A 21,776-nucleotide genomic window follows, 5' to 3' on the forward strand; every position below is an offset into this window, starting at 1 on the left:
TGAGAAGGGACAGTGTTGACATGTCATGGGGTTGTTAACCATTGTCATAGGGCAATATGTGTACTAACTGTTTAATGAGAAACTATTTGTTCTGCTAACCTTCATCTAAGGTACAAAAAAATAAAAGAATTATCTATGTGAGATCAAACTGACAATAGCAACTCAAAAGGTTTGATGGGAAGCCTAGGGGACAGTGAGTTGAAGATAATGGTGATGGAATAATTTGGAAATGGATAGTGAGAACAGCAGCACAACTGGAAGAAAGTAATCGATGTCACTAAATTGTACATGTAGAAACTTTTGAAATGGTGTAACTTTGGCTATGTATATTTTCACCAAAAAAAAATCCTCAAGGTCGAAAAGGGCGAGTGTTGACATGTTGTGGGGTTGTTAACCAATGTCATAAAACAATATGTGTACTGACTGTTTAATGAGAAACTATATGTTGTGTAAACCTTCATCTAAAGTACAATTTTAAAAAATTAAAAAAAAAATCAGCCTTAATTTCCTCATCTCTAGAAGGGAACTATAAATACTTACATGACAAAGCTCTTGACGAAGATAAATGAAATGAATTAAATAAGAGGATGTATTTGTGAAACTCTGAGTACAATATTTGGTACGTGGTAAGTGCTAATAAATTATAGATGTTATAATTATTTGTACCAATAGTAATTTTCCCACAGATTTGACTTTTATCCAGGTTGTCCACGTGAGACTATGAAGGACAGACTGACTCCTGGTCTGACACTACCTAGAAAGAAGGGTTAATTGCTTCAGACTTTCAGAGTCATTTTTCCAATCTCTCCAGGACATTCTGGAATTCTGTAAGGAATCTTCTGGACTTCTGAATACACCTACTTCCAGAAATAGGAACAGTGCTCACAGAGAAACAAGGTAAGACATGAATGGCTCTCCCAATCGGCATGTCTGATACACGCTTCAGATGGCCCTGAGGGTCCTGTGCCAGCTTGGCTGAAGACATGTTACAGCTAGTGGTACCTGATGTGGGAATGTAAAGGCTACCAGAAACCCTGCTTGTCTGCACTCCCTGGACATTCTATCAGGCTCCTATAAGAAGTTCCTATGTTAGGTGACCACCACCGTCTGTCAGTTTGTTGTACTGCGGTGGCTGTGTGTTTCTGTGATGCTGGAAGCTATGCCACCAGTATTTCAAATACCAGCAGGATCAGCCATGGTGGGCAGCTTCAGCAGAGCTTCCAGACTAAAACAGACTTGGCAATCTACTTCTGAAAATTAGCCAGTGAAAATCTCATGGCTCACAACAGAACATTTTCCAATATAGTGCTGGAAGGCACTATACAGTAGCCACAACAATGGACTCAAACATACCAATGATCATGAAGATGACGCAGGACAGGGCAACATTCTGTTCTGTTATACATCCAGTCGCATGAGTCAGAGCCAAATTGGCGGCAACTAACAACAACAAATATTAGGTGGGAGTATACATGATAACAATAACAGCTACCATTTATTGTTCAGTATGTTCTATATATGTGTTATATTTTTATATGCACTGCTATTTAATATTTACAGCAAACCTGCAAAGAAGATATTATTTTGATCTGGGTGTTACAGATGAGGAAACTTAAGTTTAAGGAGTTTAAATAGCCTGCCCAAGATCACACAGCTGATAAATGAGACATCCAGGATTACCACTCACAATTAGCAGAGACCAAATGCATTGTGTGTTCATCACTACACCACACGGACTCTAAGAGTTCTGGGCATTGACACAGAACACTGAACAGGACAGACATAGCACCTGCCCTCAAAGGCTTTGTGTTCCGGTAGTAGAGACAGTTCTATGTAAGACATGAGGTGGCCATGTTAACACTGGACGGCGATGTATTAGTGGAGGCAGACTGAAAGAAACAGACAAAAGAGATCATTTCTGAGAGTATTACATAAAGAACACAAAAGTAGGGTAAAGTGCTAGAGAAATAACGGAGTGTGGACTGCAGATAGGACAATCAGGGAAAGCCTATTTGAGAAGGTGACATTGGAGGTGAGAGTCAAAAGACGAGGGACAGATCGATGCTACTGCAGAGTTGCGAGCACAGGAGCGAGTGGTGCAAGCAAAGGTCAAAGAGGAGGACCAAAAAAAAAAAAAAAATCTGTTGCCATCGAGTCGATTCCTCCTCATAGTGACCCTACAGGACACAGTAGAACTGCCCCCATAGAGTTTCCAAGAGGTGCCTGGTGGATTTGAACTGCCAATCTTTCGGTTAGCAGCCGAGTTCTTAACCACTACGCCACCAGGGTTTCCAAGAGGAGGACAGGGGCCAAATAATGTAAGACCTTGAAAGTGAAAGTTATTTAAGGGATGGAAAACCACTAAAGGTTTTAAGCAGGGTAATGACATGATATAATTTACATTAAAAGGGAGAAGAAGGGGAAAAAAAAGAAAACCCACCTGGGATGCTGTATGTTGGATAATTGTAGTGGGCCAGAAACCAATTTGGAATTTATTGTAGCCCTCCTCTATGCATCAAGATTGATTTAGCTTAGTTTGGACAACAGATAGATTCCATTTTCAGTCATCAGATAAACTCTTCCTTTTACCTTACTACTTGAGTTCCAGTGTTAATAAAGAATTTCTCTGCCAACACTCCTTCCTTCCAGTTGCTATCAGTCGACTCCAACTTATGGTGAACCCACGTGTTTCAGAGTAGAACTGTGCTCCATGGGGTTTTCATTGGTTGATTTTTCTGAAGTAGCTCACCAGGCCTTTCTTCAGAGGCACCTCTCAGTGGACTTGAACTTCCAATCTTTCAGTTAGCATCCAAGCAAGCATTTGCGCCATCCAAGGACTCCCTGCCAACATCAGTGGCTTGTCTGACTACTGTATAAATCAACTAAAGTATAAATTTCTTGTAAAGATCTGAATATTTGTCACTCGTCTGTGTTTTGAATATCTTATGAATAAAAGGAGTTGCTCTTTCTCTTAAGAAATTCCCTTAGAATACATCACTTATATTCCATCATTTATTTTAAGAATTCAGGAAAATGAACTTAATGTTCAGGCTAGTAGTGAAAAGTGAACTTTTTTCACCATAATTTTCTCATAAACTGTACTTTCTCTTATTTAGTTAAACACTAATGCACTGACAATGCTTTCAGTTAAAATTATCTGGAAAAATTAAATTCTGTCCAAACAAAGTCAGAACAAGGACTGGGTAGGATATTTGAGCATTTTATAAACTTGCTAATAAATATCCTTTGACTCTTCAGAGCAAAACGAGACTTCAGAGGCCCAGAAGAAAATAACTGCTTTGCTTTGTGTTCTTAGTTGATAGCAGCATCAACAATCACCCTTACCTCTCATGTGGAACTGACCAGAACATTCCCATCTTACATGAGCTCCATCACCATTTGTTAAACCTACTGGTCAAAAACCCTGGCTTGTGGGACACATACAAGTGTTATAAGAATTCAGGAATAAAATACCCAAATAACTCACAGCCCTTATTGGAGGGAATAACATTTCAGTTCCACAGCAAGCGGGTACTGTGCACCTATTCTGTGCAGCTCTGTGTTAGCCTTGAAGATACAGAGATAATTCATGCAATATATTATAGATGACACAATACAGGGGAAGTCAGCACAACCTGACCAAGGCAAAGTCATAGAAACTTCCTAGACACATCCAAACACCCTGAGGAACCAAGTTACTGGGGTTAAGGGCAGGGGACTATAGTCTAGGGGGACATCTAGGTCAATTGGCATAACATAGTTCATAAAGAAAATGTTCTACATCCCACTTTGGTGAGTAGCATTTGGGGTCTTAAAAGCTTGCGAGCAGCCGTGTACCATACATCTATTGGTCCCACTGCATTAGGAGCAAAGGAGAATGTAGAAAACCAAAGACACCAGGAAAATGTTAGTCCAACGGAATAATGGCCCACAGCCCCCAGCCCAAGCCCAGAAGAACCAGATGCTGCCTGGCTACCACCACCAACAGCTCTGACAGGGATCACAAGCCAGGGTCCTAGACAGAGCTGGCGAAAAACGTGGAACAAAACTCAAATTCACAAAAAACGACCAGGCTTACTGGTTTGACAGAGACTAGAGGAACCACGGAAGACTAGGCCCCCGGATATCCTGCTAACTCAGAACTGAAGCCACTCCTGAAGTCCACCTTTCAGTCAAATATTAGACAGCCCTATTAAACAAACAATAAAACACATGAAAAACGTGCTTCTTGTTCAATCAAGTATACAAGACCAAATGGGCAACACCTGCCCAAAAGCAAAGACAAGAAGGCAGGAAGGGACAGGACACCTGGACAGAAGGGCACGAGGAACCCAAGGTTGAAAGAGAAAGGGGGAGAGTGCTGACACATTGCAGGGATTGCAACTAATGTCACAAAACAATTTGTATACAAAATTTTTGAATGAAAAACTAATTTGTGTTGTAAGCTTTCATGTAAAACACACTAAAATTTAAAAACAAAACAAAAAATATGTGGTAGATGAGGAGTGCATGGGTGGTACAAATGGTTAACATGCTCAGCTGTTAATTGAAAGGTTGGAGAGTCGCATTCACCCAGAGGTGCCTCAGAAGAAAGGCCTGACAATCTACTTCTGAAAAATCAGCCACTGAAACCCTACGGAGCACAGTTCTACTCTGATATAATACATGATATCACCATGAGTTCGAACTGATCCAGAGACAGCTGGTTTAGAGTCTCTGGGTGGTGCAAACGGTTAACATGCTTAGCTGCTAACCAAAAGGTTAGAGGTTCGAGTTCACCAAAAGGCACCTCAGAAGAAAGAGCTGGCACTCTAATTCTGAAAACTTAGTTACTGAAAACCCTATGGAACACAGTTCTTCTCTGACACAGTTGGGGTCACCATGAGTCAGAGTTTACTGTTTGGTTTGGCTTATTGTAGATGAATTTGTTATGATGGGAACATTCAATTGAAGCAAGTAAACGTGGGAACATGAAGAGGATAAACACCAACTGCTAAAATACTAGGAGGCAACCTCTACCTCAAAGTGAAGCAGAAAATTAAAGACAGCCTAGCGGCACTGAAAACTGCCTCAGGCTCTTGGAAGCAATACTGACGAGCGGGCTAAAAACTACCTCAGAATCCCTTCCATTTCTATTTGATGCTTTTTCTGAAAAACAATCAGTATCTCTTGCCTTTACTTTTTTGACAACATTTACTTACAGTACACTTTTTGTCTTGGTTTAGATGATTATACAGAACTGACTCCATCAGCTGGAACAGTTAAACTTAAGAAGTTCAACAGTGAGTTAAGTCTGGGGTTTACAGTCCCTAATGTCTCCACACCTGTTTTTACATAGATGGCTCAGTTTATATGTATGTATTTTATGCATTTTCAGACTGTTTCCTTTAACAGCCAGTTAGATATCTGGATAATTAACTTACCAGGGCTCATGCCACATCCATCATCCAGGAAGCACAGCATGAATCCACCCTGCAGTGTCTCATTATCCACTGTAAGAGAAAGCAGCATTACTAATAAATACTGGGCTTCATTTGTTTGTCAGAAGGTCACGCTGCTCACATAATTACTCTCCCTCCTCAAACACAGCCACAGAGTGCCAGGGCTGAGGTACAATGATGGTGCTTGGAATAGACTCTTGGCTACAGCTTCACAGAAACCGCAGGGGAAAAACAATTGTGCAAAAAAAAAGGAGACTTTAAATTAACATACAACATCCACACATTAATGAATTCTGTATACAGCATGATGCATTTCCTCCTAGCAGAGGGAATAAAGGTAGATGATGCTGTGACCCCAGGATCTCCTGATCAAATTGACCTACCTTTATGCCCTTCCACCAAAGCACTCATTTGTAAACAAATCCAGGCCATTCTTACTAATGCCATCAGGCTCCCTTCTAAGCAGTTAATTCCCCTAAGAGCCATTTCTGAGTGTTTCTTAGAAGTAAATATTTGCCTCTTGAAGATGCATTTGATTTTTGAAAATTGCCAAGTTATTTGGAATCAATTTTGATGATTAAGAGACACTAATAAACTACATAATATAATCTGGTTTTAAAAAAATTTAAGGTGTAACTAAAATTAATGAGACTAATTTTAACGTGCAGTTTGTAAACTGGCTCTGACAGTAATTTCAACATTTGGATATATGAGTTATAGGATATTTCCTTTTTTAATAACAATTTTATTGAAGAATAATTTTACACAATAAACTGCACGTTTAAAGTGTTGAATTTTGGAAATTTTGACATATGTATACACCCATCACCACAGTCTAGGTAGTGAACACATACATTACCCCAGACATTTCCTGGTGCCCCTTTGGAGCCCCTCGCTCCTGCCCCTTGCCTGTATCCCCCATCCCCAAGTGACCACTGATCTGCTTTCTCCCCCTAGAGATGAGTTTCCAGTACATTTGTTAAGTCAACCTGTATTCAGCAGTCACCTTTTATTCACATTTTAAATAATGATACAAAATAATCCATGTATAAGTACCTGAAAGACATACCTAAGCTTTCAGGATTCATAATGTTCTGGTCATATGCCCACTTCTAATCACCTCCTCGCTCTAATTCATCTGCTTGTCAACAGACACTTCAGCTCTGCCTTCTTGTTGTTGTTAGTTGCTGCTGAGTGGATTCTGACTCACAGCAACTCCCTGTCTGCGGAGTAGAGCTACTCCATAGAGTTTTCAAGGCTGTGACCTATCTGAAGCAGATCACCAGGCCTGTCTTCCCAGGCACTTCTGGGCGGGTTTAAACCACCAACCTTTCAGCTAGTAGTTGAGTGCTTAACCATTTACGCCACCTAGGGACTCTTGGCTCTGGCTTGCCATCTCGCTTTCTCAGCTCCTTCTCTGTCCCCAATCCTTTGGTCTGCTTCCCTCAACTTCAGCATCAGAATATTCCTTCCGGACTCTCCTTAAGGTGTTTGTTCTGTTCAGTCCCCTCTCTAAGGCTGATATTTCTTCAGTATTCAATGAAGGGACTCCAATTCTCATTGGGTTCTTTGCACAAGGCAATTGTTTTCAACCTTGATTAACACTTCAGAATCATCTGGAAATACAGACTTAATTGATCTTGAATGAATTTCAGGAATTGGTATTTTTTCAAAAAGCTCCCTCTGGTTATCTTAAAGGATTGGCAACCACCTGATGTCAATACTGGTCAGGCTCAGCCTCAGGCAGCTCTGCACAAGAGCTACACTGACTTTGCAGCTCTTGATATACATTTCTCATAGAAGGAGACTGCAGGAAAAGGGAAGTCCTCAGCAGATGGGTGGGAAAGACCCAAGACTTCTAGGAGACATATACAGTTGTCAGGGCAATCTAAATCTGAGGTGCTTAACATGAAAAAAATGCCTGAAACAGGTCTGAAATCAGGCCCCATTCTGTCCCTGTTTCTGCTTTCCCATAAATATATGAACCTGGACTTATTTTGCTGGAGGAATTTTGAAGGTTAATGGCCGAAGTATGTGGTTTTGTTTAAGTATGTAAAATGTTGCCTGCACAGAATGTCCTCAGAAAGTTTTTGTTTAGATTGTTCCCAGAGCCCTGTGTAAGAAATAGCTGGTGCTAAAAAGGATAAGTGATTGTCTTATATGCCTGACTGGCTGGAATTATCAACCAATCAGAAAATGTGCTCAGAGGTTCCTGAAATCTTCGTATATAGACCTTTCTTCCCCTCCCTAATGCTGGAGTGCTTCTAACCTTCTTGGCACTACCCAACTGGAGTTGTCTACACCACAGTAAAACATCTCGCTTTTACACCTAGCCGAGTATGAGACTTCTATTATTTTGACACAGTACTTTTTCTGTAAATCCTAAACATGGATTGTAAACTAGCAATCATAGCTTCAAAATTTGACATTGTTTATTTCAATGCCTTAAAACAATGGATTTCAGATAAGTATCATCTGTTCAGGGGCGGATTACCTAGTAAGCAAGGTAAGCATGGGCTTATTTGTGCTTATTTACTAATCTGTAGTAATTACTGGGTAATCTGTCCCTGTCAAGGATTGTAAATTTGTAAAGAGGCTTTGATTCTGTCGGAAGGTGCTGTGGGACTGCGGGAGAGACAGATGCCAGCCAAACCTAGAAGTAAAATCTTCGATGTTGTGAGAAATTGTGAAACTGTTCACAACGGATGATCTGGTCAACAAAGTAAGCACGGTGCTTACCTTGCCTCTTGGATAATCTGCCCCTGCACCTGTTAATTATGCATGTCCAAACAAAACACAATGCCTTCTTCATTGGACTTACTCCTCTGTCTAGTGTTTCTGGTTCAATAAAAATCATCATCCTGCCGTTAGGCTTCAGCTGCCCAAGAAAAAACTTAAGATCATCACTGAGTTTTCTGTCTCCTCACCTCACACACATACGTCTCAGGTCCTGTCAATTCTGCCTCCAAATCTATCAGATTTGACCACTTTCTCCAGCCCTACCACACTGCCTTACTTCTGACAACCATTGTCTCTTTTCTGGGTTACAATAACAGCTCCCTAACTCCTTGCTCCCCCTAAAACCAAACGGTGCAGCCAGTCTGCGGTCAGTTAAATATTTCACTACTCTCCATGGCTTTCCACTGCCCGCAGGGTAAAAACCAAATCAGTTAACAAATCTTTCCTGCCTTCATGACCTGCACCTCTTAGCTCTCCAACCTCAGCTCTTGTCATCCCCTCCCCAGCTCATACTGCCATCTCCCACTCCCACACACACATTCCCGGGAACTAATCTTGAACATCTCAAACACTTTTGCGATTCAGTCAGTGTTCCATGTTATCTCCAGGTTCAGGCCACTGTACATACTGCCCTTTGCCCTCTCCATCCTTGATTCAACAGGCTAAAGGCCATGTTCCCTTTAGGTATTAGTTCACATAGGACTTATTCTAGGAAGCCTTCCTGTCCCTTCCACCACATCAGGCGCTCATATTGAAAGTTCTCTTTGCAATCTTTTATATTGTATTACAATACCAGTTCATGTATTCTCTTCTCTCACAAACCAGTGGTTCTTACACTTTTTTGGAACACAGTTACCTCAGAAATATGATGAAAACTGTAGGCTCTCTACCTATTAAGGTACAGATAGATACATACCACATTTTCCACAGACTCCACATTAGAATGTCAATTCCCTAAAAGTTGGCACTGTGTGTACTCAGCACTTAGCCCAGCACCTGGCATTTGGTAAGTACCAAAAAATTATTTATTGAATGCTGTGATAGTTAATGTTATCTGTCAACTAGGCTATGATTCTCAGTGGTTTGGCAGGTACTGGCCTGGTTGCTCATATAACATAATGTAATCACTTTCCATAATGTGATCTGATGTGATCAGCCAATCAGTTGAAAGAGCAGCATTCTTTAGGATGTGGCCTGCCTCTAGTATATAAATGGACGTTCTGGCAAAGTTCTCTCTCTCGATCCTGCACTCTTCTTGTCACCTGACCTCCGGTTTCTGGGATGTAAGCTGGCAAAAGTCTCCAGCCTGCCACCTGACCTGCAGATTTGGGACTTGCTAGCCCACACAACTGCGTAAGCCACTTCCTTGAAGTAAAACAATCTGTATCTTTCTCTCCCTCCAACTCCCTCTCCTTCTCCCTCTTTCTATATATAATACATGTTTCACTGGTTTTGCTCCTCTAGAGAACCTAGGCTGAAACACACTAGAACTATACACACTAATAAAATACTCATGGCTCTTCCCAAGTTACTTGAAGAAAACTTAAGATTGAAGAGTAATTTAGGGATCTCTGCAATAATTTGAAACTAGTCCAATGCTTAGATTAACTATCCATTCCCAGACCAATTTTATTTATTTGTGCATAAGACCTAGCTCTGGCCTTTTTTTTTTTTTAAGAAAAATCAATTTTGTTAGGTTGATAGCCATATCACAAGTCACTGCAATGAAAAATAAGTTATAACATGAATAACAAAATAAAAAAATAAACAAAAAAAAACATTGCATAAGTTTTGCACAAAGTCGATTCCAACTCATAGCAGAACTATAGGACAGAGTAGACCTGCCCCATAGGATTTCCAAGGAGCAGCTAGTGGATTGGAACTGCTGACCTTTTGGTTGGCAGCCGAGCTCTTAACCACTGTGCCACCAGGGCTCCATAACATGAATACATGATTTATACATTTATTTTTTCACAGAAACATTGGTAAGCAAGAACTCTGATCAAATGCTTCACTCAATTCTCTATTCCCAGCCTAGAGAAGTTGTTGCTTGGCTCGTTCTTAGTAGGCACTGAATAAACTGTTATTGAATAAATGAATTTCTGAAGGAGTCTACTTCCATTCTTTTTCTCATAATAATTCTTCAGACAAGAATATTCTTTTCTTCCTACACTACCTGACAAAAATCACATCCATATTTCAAGCCTTAGCTTCTTAGTATGAGGCATAAACATCTTCTTTCTCTGAGCTCCCTCCATATTCGGAGTCTCTTCTAGATGTTTATTATATTCCATATAATTAAGCATGTATGGAAAGAACACATTTTTCTACTACTGTCATTTCCTCCTGTCTGCTATGGAGTCCAATTAGTTTTAGTAAAGGGACTCTTCTCTACCCTTTCCCCACTCTTTCTCTGTGGGGGTAGGCTGACCTCTGATTGGTTAATTTGGGAAGAAAAAACAAGGCAGGTTATGTTCAGATTCCCAATTTTTCCTCTTGAGAAGAAGCTGCCTGCATAGAGTTTGAGTTCTGCTCTGTTCTCCCCAGGCAGGCCAGTTTTGAGGGGAAGCCTGACTCGACTAGGTGGGGAGTTGGCCTGATTCTGGGGTTTGATCTGCCAGTCCATTTGGACCTCATGCTAGTCTACATACTCTAACCTAGCACTCATCAGTAATAAAAGTTAACTCTTTTGTTTAATTTCTCAGACTTTTCAAAAGTGTCATTTATTATGTTTCCCCAGATACCATCAGCACCCATATGGCTCAGAATCTTAATTAAGCACTCAGACAATGGAACTGAATGGCGTTGCTTTGTTAACGCAGACAGGGATTTACGCTGTGGACCACCTTCTCTCACTTGGAACCAACGGCCAGCATTTGCAGGAGAGCTGGCAGAACTGGAGCGGGGAACAGTGTTAACACTGTCAACATAGGCCTTTTCTCTACGTAGTAGTACTATAGAACTGTTTCACAGAATCGAACTTCATTAGGATCATATTCTAATGAAATGAACTAATTAGTGCAATAAATACTTGGTGTCTAAAAATAAAGTCAATATATGAAACGTGTTTAGTTTGGATTTTATAGCCTCAGACATTCATACTGCACATTCACTTATGCATTTCAAAACTGTGATAAGATGGGAATGATGTTTGCTTAATTATAAATAACAATTAAGTTAATAAGCTTTTTTTTAAATAAAACTGTTTTCTCATGGCAGACAAGCTGCTCCAAATCACTCTGAAGCTTTCACAAAACTCTGGAAGCCCTAACTTGGTAAATGGGTCCTCTAACAACCAAACGTTTTGACCCTCAGAGCACACTTTCTCATACTGGCACTCCACAGGGTCACGGTAGTCACAAAGCACTCAGATTACTTTAAAATCTATACAGTGTGGTTTGATTTCATGAAATATAATAAAGAGTAAAATTACACGGTTTTTCCATTAAATGGGAAAAAAAGGGAAGAAAGCAAATCAGCTCACCTGAAAACACATCAAGTCTTCTGGCCCCTGCATCTCTGAAAGCAATATAAAAAATATCATTTCTTCAATTTGAAATTATGTTTTTAAAAAATTACATTAATCTGAATTGCTTATGTAAGGTATAATCTGTGGTCAGGTATCAAACAATAGAGAAATACACTTGAATTGCTTCAAAAACAATCACTAGAATGTTTCACTGTACACTTATATATCAAAGCCTAGGATCACTCATAATTTGAGAATGTTACAAAGCCTGAAACTCGTAAGTTTAAGAGATGGCATTTAGTGGTAGTTACACAAAAAGCTCAACAATATGAATAATAATAATTTAAAATATGGTTGGAGAAATATCTAGAAGTCATAGGTTTTCATGATATATTTTAATTAAAAAAACTGTAGAGAAAAGGAAAATTACTAAGTAATATGTATTATATGATAACACTTTGAAGAACATATATGATATACATATGCATATCTAGAAGCAAACAAATCAAAATACTAATAGTGTTTTCTCTAGGTCAGAGGTTGGCAAACTACGGCCCATGGGCCAACTCTGGCCCACTGAGTTTTCATAAACAAAGCTTTATTGGAACACAACAATGCCCATTCACTTACGTATTGTCTATGGCTGCCTCTGCACTGATCCGGGAGAGCTGAGTGGTTTCAATAGAGACCATGTAGCTGATAAATCTGAAAATATTGACTATTTGGTCTTTCACAGAAAAGTATGCGGACGCCTGCTCTTGATAATGAAGATAATGAATCTACCAATGAGCTTTTCTTTTTTTTTTCCTTATTTTCTCAGTTTTCTAAAATTCATAGATATTTTTGTACTTTTAGAGCTAATTTTTAAAAATAAAAATGTAAAAGAGAAAGGAGAAAAAGCCAAAAGAATGTGGCTTCAATATCATGGGTATGAGGGAAAGGAAAAAGACATGGAGGATTTAGGTCTCAGCTGATGAGGAAGAGGGTATGTTGAGGAAAGGAGTCCAAAAGGAAGCTCAGTGTAATAACAACCACCAGTGGGATTCTGACTGGGGAAACTTGAGTTTCTCCCAACATTTCCATCAGCCCGAACCTAAAACTGTCTCAAATAAATCTGAATAGGCAGAGTGTACTTGATCTACAAACCTAGTTTCAAAGTTAGTCCCTTAGCTACTTCCTTTGGCAAACTGCAGCCCCTAAGACCCTCCTATATAGAAATTCTGGAGTTACCACTGCCATTTCCTGAATGTTGTCTATTTGTCAAGTAAGCACTGAATGAAGCATTTTTGAAACTTCTCTCCTCACCACAACCCTATGACAGGTAAGTATCATTATTTCCATTTTACAGATGAGTAAGCTGTCCACACAATGAAGGCAGTGGTGGTTCAGTGGTAGAATTTTCAACTTCCATGCAGAAAACCTGGGTTTGACTCCCAGCCAGTGCACCTCATGCACAGCCACTACCCATCTGTCAGTGGAGGCTTGCATGTTGCTATGATGCTAAACAGGTTTCAGCAGAGCTTCCAGACTAAAACAGACTAGGAAGAAAGGCCTGGCGATCTACTTCTGAAAATCAGCCAATGAAGGGTGGGGCCAAGATGGTGGAATAATCAGACGTTTTGTGTCATCCCACTTACAACAAAGACCCAAAAAAGACAAGTAAATCGAATATATGTGACAATCTAGAAACCCTAAGCATCAAAGACAAAGCTGAAGAATTGGACTGAGTGACAGGTGGAAGGAAAAACATTTCAAAAACAGCAGAAAGGTGGAATTAAGGATCACTGGATCATCGGCATCCCGCTAGCTGTACCTGCACAGTGTGGACATATTGAGGAAAGCGGCAGCATTCCACGCTGAAACCCACCCCAACAGGTGCAGCTAAGCAGAAGAGATTCTACATATACCTCCAGAATCAGACAGGAGTGACAACAGATCTGCCAAAGTTAAGTGAAGACTCCCAACACACCATGCGTACCACGGCCTCTCCCCCAACCAGCACTCCAAGAGCCATGGACCCCATCTGGAGGTGCCTGCCCCTTTGCTCAGCCACTGACACGGGGGTCCATGGGCTTGCTGCACCCTCCACCCCCTCTGATCACCCACACCAGTGCCTTGCTGGCTGAGTTGGTACAGCATGCCCACGTTAGCATAAGGCAGACAGAGTTCCCAGCTGAAGCCCATTCTCACCAGCAGCAGCCAAGTGGGAACTGCAGGTCTGTGACATTCAACATCGCCCTGCCCCTTAATCCTGTAGCTCTTAGCCTGGTCTGACGCGCCTGCCCCATAGCCCAGCCACTGGCACAGGGATTCCACAGGCTTGCCGCGTCCTCCACCCCATCTGATCACATACACCAATGCTTTGCTGTTGGGCCCAGGATGGCATGCCCTCATTAGGACACAGTAGGCAGGGTTCCCAGCAGAAACGTATTTTCACCTGCAGCAGCCAAGGAGGTGCTGTAGATCTGTGGCATTTGACACCGTTCCACCTGGTAAGAAGGAACCTCAACCACTCACACCAGGTCTCAGGGCTGGCAGTACTACCCACTCCATCCAGCCACCCACTACGGGGGCCTGAGAACCAGTGGTGCCCTCTAATCCCTCCAGCCAACGGCACCAGGCATGCAAGGACCAGCTGCACTAGACCTCACTATGCGCTCTAGTGGACGGGGGCAGGCCCTCCATCCAGGCACCCAGGGGCAGCCAACAGCCCCCTGCCTTGCCTCCCACATCACCCCCCACTGTAACCAGAGACCTGTGCCTGCTCCAAACCGCCCCCCACAGCCCTGCCTGCCAGGGCTATAGGTGAGAGTCTCCACAACACACTCTCAGTGACCGACAACCCAGGCACCTTCAACTCAACTATCTAGCAAGCAGCAGAGCACACACACGTCACCCAACCCAATGACCAGGGATAACACCCCCTGCACCCATGGGCAGGTGACCAGCAGGACAGATTCATCACCTCACCTAAAATACCACCTATGTCCTCAGCAGCTCCGTAAAACAGTGAACAGAGTCTGGGCTCATACACCTAGTAGCTGCTCTGCCCACCTGAAGACAGGAGATCAGAGCTTCAATGAGGCCAGATTAACCACCAAAGGAGCACACACGCCTATCCTCCTTGGACATATAAAACAAAATAAAAATTCAGGACACAGTAAACAAATATACAATAAATAAACAAATATAATAACTTCTTGATGCCTTGGAGACAAGTCAATATCAAGCCACATAAAAACAGCAGGACAAGAGGGCTCCAGCAAGCAACCAAGATAAAGAACCAGAAAACTTTCCACATACACAGAGCTCTCCAAGAGATCAGGAAGAAGATCAGGGAAAACACAGATAAAACCGAGGAACACACAGATAAAAAGCAATAGAAGAATTCAGAAAAACAATACAAGAACAAAACAACAGAATAAACAGGCTACTAGAAATCATATAAAACCAGCAACTAGAAATCCAAAAGATTAACAATAAAATTTCAGAATTAGACAACTCAATCGAAGGTCATAGCAGAATTGAGACCATGGAATTCAGAATTAGTAAGACTGAAGATAAATCCCTTGACACCAATTTCTTTGAGGAAAAATCAGAAAAAAGAATGAAGAAAGCCTAAGAATTATATGGGATGCTAACAAGAGGGAAAACCTACAAGTGACTGGAGTTTCAGAATGAGGAGGAAAACGGAAAACACAAAGTTCTGTTGAAAATTTGCTGGCAGAAAACTTCACTAATATGAGAGGGAAGAAGAAAACCATCCAAGAAGCTCAACGAACCCCATACAGGACAGACCTCAAAAGAAAGTCACCAAGGCATGTCATAACCAAGCTTGCCAAAACCACAAACAAAAAATCCTAAGAGTGGCTAGGGATAAACAAAAAGTCATCTAAAAGGAGAACCAATAACACTAAGCTCTGATTACTCAGCAGAAACCATGCAGGCAAGGAAGCAATGGGATTACATACACAAAGCCTAAAGGAAAAAAATTGCCAACCAAAAATTATATATCCAGCAAAAGTGTCTCTCAAATAAGGTGGCGAAATTAGGTCACTACCAGATAAACACAAGTTAAGGGAATTTGTAAAAACTTGATCCAACTTACAAGAAATATTAGTCCTTCAGCTAGAGAACAACACTAGACAATAAGTCAAGACTAGGACACTAGACAGATCAGCCAGATAGCAACCCAGAAAGGGAATTCTCAAATATAAAACAAAGGTAAAACACAGAAAATAGGGAACCTGAGACATCAGTATGAAAATGATGACAACATCAAAACCAAATAGAGGGAATAAACAGTATCGTCTTAGAACTTCCATACGGAGAGGAAATCAAGGTGATATCAAGATAAAAGACTGTTAGAAATGTCATAGCCAACTTTTTTTCCCCAGTTTGTAGGTTCTCTTTTTACTCTTTTGGTGAAGTCCTTTGATAAGCATAAGTATTTAATTTTTAGGAGACTTCATTTATCTAGCTTATCTTCTGCTGGTTTATGTATTGTTAATTTGGCTTATATGCTATTTATGCCATATATTAGGGCCCCTAGTGTTGACCCTACTTTTTCTTCCATGATCTTTAAACTTTTTGGTTTTATATTTAGGTCTTTGATCCATTTTGAATTAGTTTTTGTGTATGGCGTGAGATATGAATCCTGTTCCATTTTTTACAGATGGACATCCAGTTTTGCTGGCACCATTTGTTAAAAAGACCATCTTTTCCCCCATTTAATGGACTTTGGGCCTTTGTCAAAGATCAGGTGGATGTAGCTAGATGGATTTATATCTGGATTCTTGATTCTGTTCCATTGGTCAATGTGTCTGTTGTACCAGTATCAGGCTGTTCTGACTACCATAGCTGTACAGTAGGTTCTGAGGTCAGGTAGTGCAAGGTCTCCTACCTTGTTCTTTTTCTTCAATAATGCTTTACTTGTTCAGGGCCTCTTTCCTTTCCATATAATGATTAGTTTTTCCATCACATCAAAAAATGCTGTTAATATTTGGACCAGGATTGCATTGTATTTGTAGATTGCTTTGGGTAGAATTGACATTTTCACAATGTTGAGTCTACCTACCCATCAGCATATTACACTTGTCCATTTATGCAGGTCTTTTTTTGGTTTCTTGAAGTAATGTTTTGTAGTTTTCTTTGTACAGGCCTTTTACATCCCTAGTTAGATTTTTTCCCAAGTATTTTTTTTTTTTAGGGTATTCTTATGGTATTGCTTTAAAGATTTCCTTTTCATAGTTCTCTCTATAGGCACAGGGGATTTCAACTGATATTTGTATGTTTATCTTGTATCCTGCTACTCTGATGAATCTTTCCATTAGTTCAAGTAGTTTTCTTGTGGAGTCTTTTGGGTTCTCCATGTATAGTATCCTATCATCTGCAAATAAAGACAGTTTTACATCTTCCTTCAAATTTGGATGCCCTTTATTGCTTTTTCTTGCCTTATCGCTCTAGCTAGGACTTCCAGCACAATGTTAAATAGGAGTGGTGATAAAGGGCATCCTTGTCTTGTTTCCGTTCTCAAGGGGAATGTTTTCAGCCTCTCTCCACTGAGAATAATTTCGGCTGTTGGTTTTGTATAGGTGCCCTTTATTATGTTGAGGAATTTCCCTTCTAATATTATTGAGAGTTTTTATCAGGAATGGATGTTGGACTTTATCAAATGCCTTTTCTGCATCGATTGAGATGATAATGTGATTCTTTCCTTTTAATTATGTAGTGGATTACGCTGATTGATTTTTCTAATGTTGAACCATCCTTGCATACCTGGTATGAATCTCACTTGGTCAAAGCATATTATTTTTTTATATGATGCTGAATTGTATTGGCTACAATTTTGTTGGAATTTTTTGCATCTATATTCATGAGAGATATTGGTCTGTAATTTTCTTTTTTTGTGGTGTCTTTGCCTGGTTTTGGTAACAGGGTTATGCTGGCTTCACAGAATAAATTAGTAAGTATCCCTTCCTCTTCTATGTTCTGAAATAGTTTGAGTAGTACTGGTGTGAGCTTTCTTCTGAATGTTTGGTAGAATTCTCCAGTGAATCCATCTGGGCCAGAACTTTTTTGCTGTTGGGGGAGTTTTTTAAACTACCTCTCAATCTCTTCTCTTGTTTTGGGTCTGATCACGTTTTCTACCTCAGTTAGTGTTAGTTTAGGTAGATAGGGTGTTTCTAGAAGTTTGTCCATTTCCTCTAGGTTTTCAAATTTGTTGAAGTACAGTTTTGCATAGTACTCTATTATAATCCTTTTTATTTCAGTTGGGTCTGTTGTGATATCACCCATCTCATTTCTTACATGGGTTTTTTGCTGCCTTTCCTGTTTTTCTTTTGTCAGTTTGGCCAAAGGTTTATCAAATTTGTTGATCTTTTCAGAGAACCAGCTTTTGGTCTAGTTACCTCTTCGAATTGTTTTTCTATTCTCTTATTTCATTTAATTCTGCCTAATTCTTATTATTTCCTTTCTTCTGGTGCCTGAGGGCTTCGTTTGCTGCTCTCTTTCTACTTGTTCTAGTTATAGGGTTAATGGTTTGATTTTGGCCCTTTCTTCTTTTCTTTTGGGTTATTTGATTTCTGTCCTGTTTTTCTTTCGTCAATTTGGACAAAGGTTTTTCAATTTTGTTTATTCTTTCAAAGAACCAATTTTTTGTTTTGCTGATTCTTTCTAATGTCTTTCTATTCTCTATTTCATTTATTTCTGCTCTGATTTCATTATTTCCTTTCTTCTGATGGCTATCGGCTTCTTTTGCTGTTCTCCTTCTATTTGATCGAGTTGTAGGGCTAACAGTTTAATGTCGTCCCTTTCTTCTTTTTTGATGTGTGCACCTATGCTATAAATCGACCTCTGAGGACTGCCTTACCAGTATCCCATAGGTTTTTCTATGATGTGTTTTCATTCTCATTTGATTCTAGAAATTTTTTGATTACATCTTTGATTTCTTGTATTACCCGGTGTTTTTTAAGCAAGGTGCTTTCAGTTTCCATGCATTTGATTTTTTTTCCTTGCACTTCATGTTACCATTTTCTGCTTTTATGACATATCTTACAAAGGCCTAATCTCTAAAATCTATAGGAAAATCCAATACCTCTACAATAAAAAGGCTAACAATCCAATTAAAAAATGGGCAAAGGATACGAAGAGATACTTCACCAAAGAAGACATTCAGGTGGCTAAAACACACATGAGGAAATGCTTGTGATCACTAGCCATCAGAGAAATGCAAATCAAAACTACAGTGAGATACCATCTTACCCGAACATTACAGGCACTAATCAAAAAAAGAGAAAATAACAAGTGTTGGAGAGCTTGCGAGGAGATTGGAACTCTTATGCACTCACTGCTGGTGGGAATGCAAAATGGTACAATCATTTTGGAAAACGATATGGCACTTCCTTAAAATACTAGAAGTAGAAATATCATACAATCCAGCAATCCTACTCCTGGGAATATATCCTAGAGAAATAAGAGCCATTACACGAACAGAGATATGCACACTCATGTTCATTGCAGCATTATTCACAATAGCAAAACGATGGAAACAAACTAAGTGCCCATGAACAGATGACGGATAAACAAATTATGGTATATGCACACAATGGCATATTACACAACAATAAAGAACATTGATGAATCTGCGAAACATCTCACAACATGGATGACACTGCAGGGCATTATGCTGAGTGAAATAAGTCAATCATAAAAGGACAAATACTATACGAGACCACTATTTCAAAAACACAAGAAAATGTTTCCACACAGAAACAATCTTTGATGGGTTATGAGGGAGTGGAGGGGTCGGGGGAGGGAAAAACTAACTAGATGAGTTAGAATCGACAGATTTGGTTTTTGTTTTTGTTTTGTTTTAGATAGTAGATAAATGGTAACTTTGGTGAAGGGTAAGACAGTACACAATACCGAGGAAGTCAGCACAGGTTGGCCAGGGCAAAGTCACAGAAGCTCCACAGAACATCCAAAAGCCCTGAGAGACCAAGCTACTGGGTTGAGGGCTGGGAACCATGATCTTAGGGGGCATCTAGCTCAACTGGCATAAAAAAGTCTATAAAGAAAATGTTCCACATCTGACTGTGGTGAGTAGTGCCTGAGGTCTTAAAAGCCTGCAAGTGGCTCTCTAAGATACATCTACTGGTCCCATGATGGTTGGAGCAAAGGAGAAAAAAAAACAAAGACAGAAGGGAAAGATTAGTCCAAAGGACTAATGGACCACAACCTCCACCAGATTGAGCCCAGAATAACTAGATGTTGCCTGGTTACCACCACCGACTGCTTTGGCAGGGATCACGATAGATGGTCCCAGACAGAGCATGAGAAAAATGTAGTTCAAAATTCAAATTTAAAAAAAAAAAGACCAGACTTAACTGGTCTGACAGAGACTGCAGAACCCTAACTCAGTACTGAAGTCACTCCTGAGGTTCACCCTTCAGCCAAAGATTAGACAGGTCTATAGTGCCAACAATAACACATGTGAGGGATGTGCTTCATAGTTCAATCATGTATAAGAGACTAATGGGCACATCAGCCCAAGAGCAAAGACGAGAAATCAAGAAGGGTCAGGAAAACTGGACAAATGGAAACAGGGAAGCTGGGATGGGGAAGGGGAGAGTGTTGACATCACAGGATTGGTAACCAATGTCACAAAACAATTTGTGTATGAACTGTTTAATGAGAAACTAATTTTCTGTGTAAAGTTTCACCTAAATCACAGTAAAAAAAAAAAAATTAAAAAAAGAAATAAAAGTCTGGCTTAAACTGAGAAAAATAAAGGTAAATTTCAAGGTAACCACAAAGGAAGACAGCAAACCAGCCATCAAAATGAAAAAGAAGAAAAACATAAAGACTCAGCAAACACAAAATCAGCAATAATAAAAGAAAATCCATAAACACAAAGAACTCAGCACAGAAAATTAAGTGGAACAAAGAAACTGACAAACCTGCCCCCTCCAAAAAAAATAAGAGCAGTAAATTCATACCTATCAATAATTACACCGCATGTAAATGGCCTAAACGTATGAGTAAAGAGACAGAGAGTGGCAGTAGGGATTAAAAAAACATGATCCTTCTATATGCTGTCTACAAGAGACACACCTTAGACACAAAAACACAAACTAACTAAAACTCAAAAAGTGGAAAAATAAATCAAGCAAACAATAACCAAAAAAGAGGAGTGGCAATATTAATCTCCAATAAAATAGACTTGAAAGCAAAATCCACCATAAAGGATAAGGAAGGACACTATATAATGATTAAAGAGTCAATACATCAGGAGACTATAACCATAATAATTATATAGGCACCCAGTGACAGTGCTCTAACATACATTAAAAAAAAGAAAAAGAAAAAGAAAAAAACCTCTAACAGCACTGAAAAGAGAAACAGACAGTTCCACAATAATAGTAGGAGACTTCAACACACCACATTCGATGAAGAACAGAACACCTAGAAAGAAACTCAATAAAGATACAGAAGAGCTAAATGTCACAATCAACCAACTTGACCTCATAGACATATACAGAACACTCCACTCAATAGCGAAGTATACATTCAATTCCCATGCACATAGAACATTCTCCAGAATAGACCACATTTTGGGCCACAAAGCAAGCCTTAACAAAATCCAAAACATCGATATAACACAAAGCATCTTCTTCAATCACAACACCATGGAATTAGAAATTAATAACAGGAATAGCAAGGGAAAAAAAATCAAACACATGGAAACTACACACACCTTGCTTAAAAACTACTGGTAAATAGAAGAAATCAAGGATGGAATAAAAAAAAATCATAGAATCAAACGAGAATGAAAACACATCTCATCAAAACATTTGCAACACAGCAAAACCAGTGCTTAAGACTTCAATTTATAGCAATAAACACACACATCAAAAAAGAAGAATGGGCCAAAATCAAACCGTTAGCCCTACAACTCAGACAAATAAAGAAGAACAAAAGTAGCCCACACCACCAGAAAAAAGGAAATAATAAAGATTAGAGCAGAAATGAATGAAATAGAGAACAGGGAAACAATAGAAAGAAAACACAAGACCAAAAGTTGTTTCTTTGAAAACTTCAACCAAATCAATAAACCATCACCCAGA

The 21,776-nt window shown here is 39.8% G+C and overlaps 1 protein-coding gene across 1 annotated transcript in view; it reads right to left on the reverse strand.

Moving 5' to 3' along the window:
* MORC1 (MORC family CW-type zinc finger 1) overlaps positions 1 to 12,341 on the reverse strand; it is a 246,592-nt gene extending 234,251 nt beyond the window's left edge. The window contains exons 1-3 of the mRNA XM_004378174.1: positions 12,280 to 12,341; positions 11,665 to 11,699; positions 5,424 to 5,492 (exon numbers count right to left, since the gene is read on the reverse strand). Coding sequence (XP_004378231.1) covers positions 5,424 to 5,492; positions 11,665 to 11,699; positions 12,280 to 12,341 — 166 coding nt within the window. The remainder of the gene's footprint in view (positions 1 to 5,423; positions 5,493 to 11,664; positions 11,700 to 12,279) is intronic.
* Positions 12,342 to 21,776: the final 9,435 nt, after the last annotated feature.

The sequence above is a fragment of the Trichechus manatus genome, unplaced genomic scaffold (genome assembly GCF_000243295.1).
Source record: "Trichechus manatus latirostris isolate Lorelei unplaced genomic scaffold, TriManLat1.0 scaffold00055, whole genome shotgun sequence".
NCBI lineage: Eukaryota > Metazoa > Chordata > Mammalia > Sirenia > Trichechidae > Trichechus > Trichechus manatus.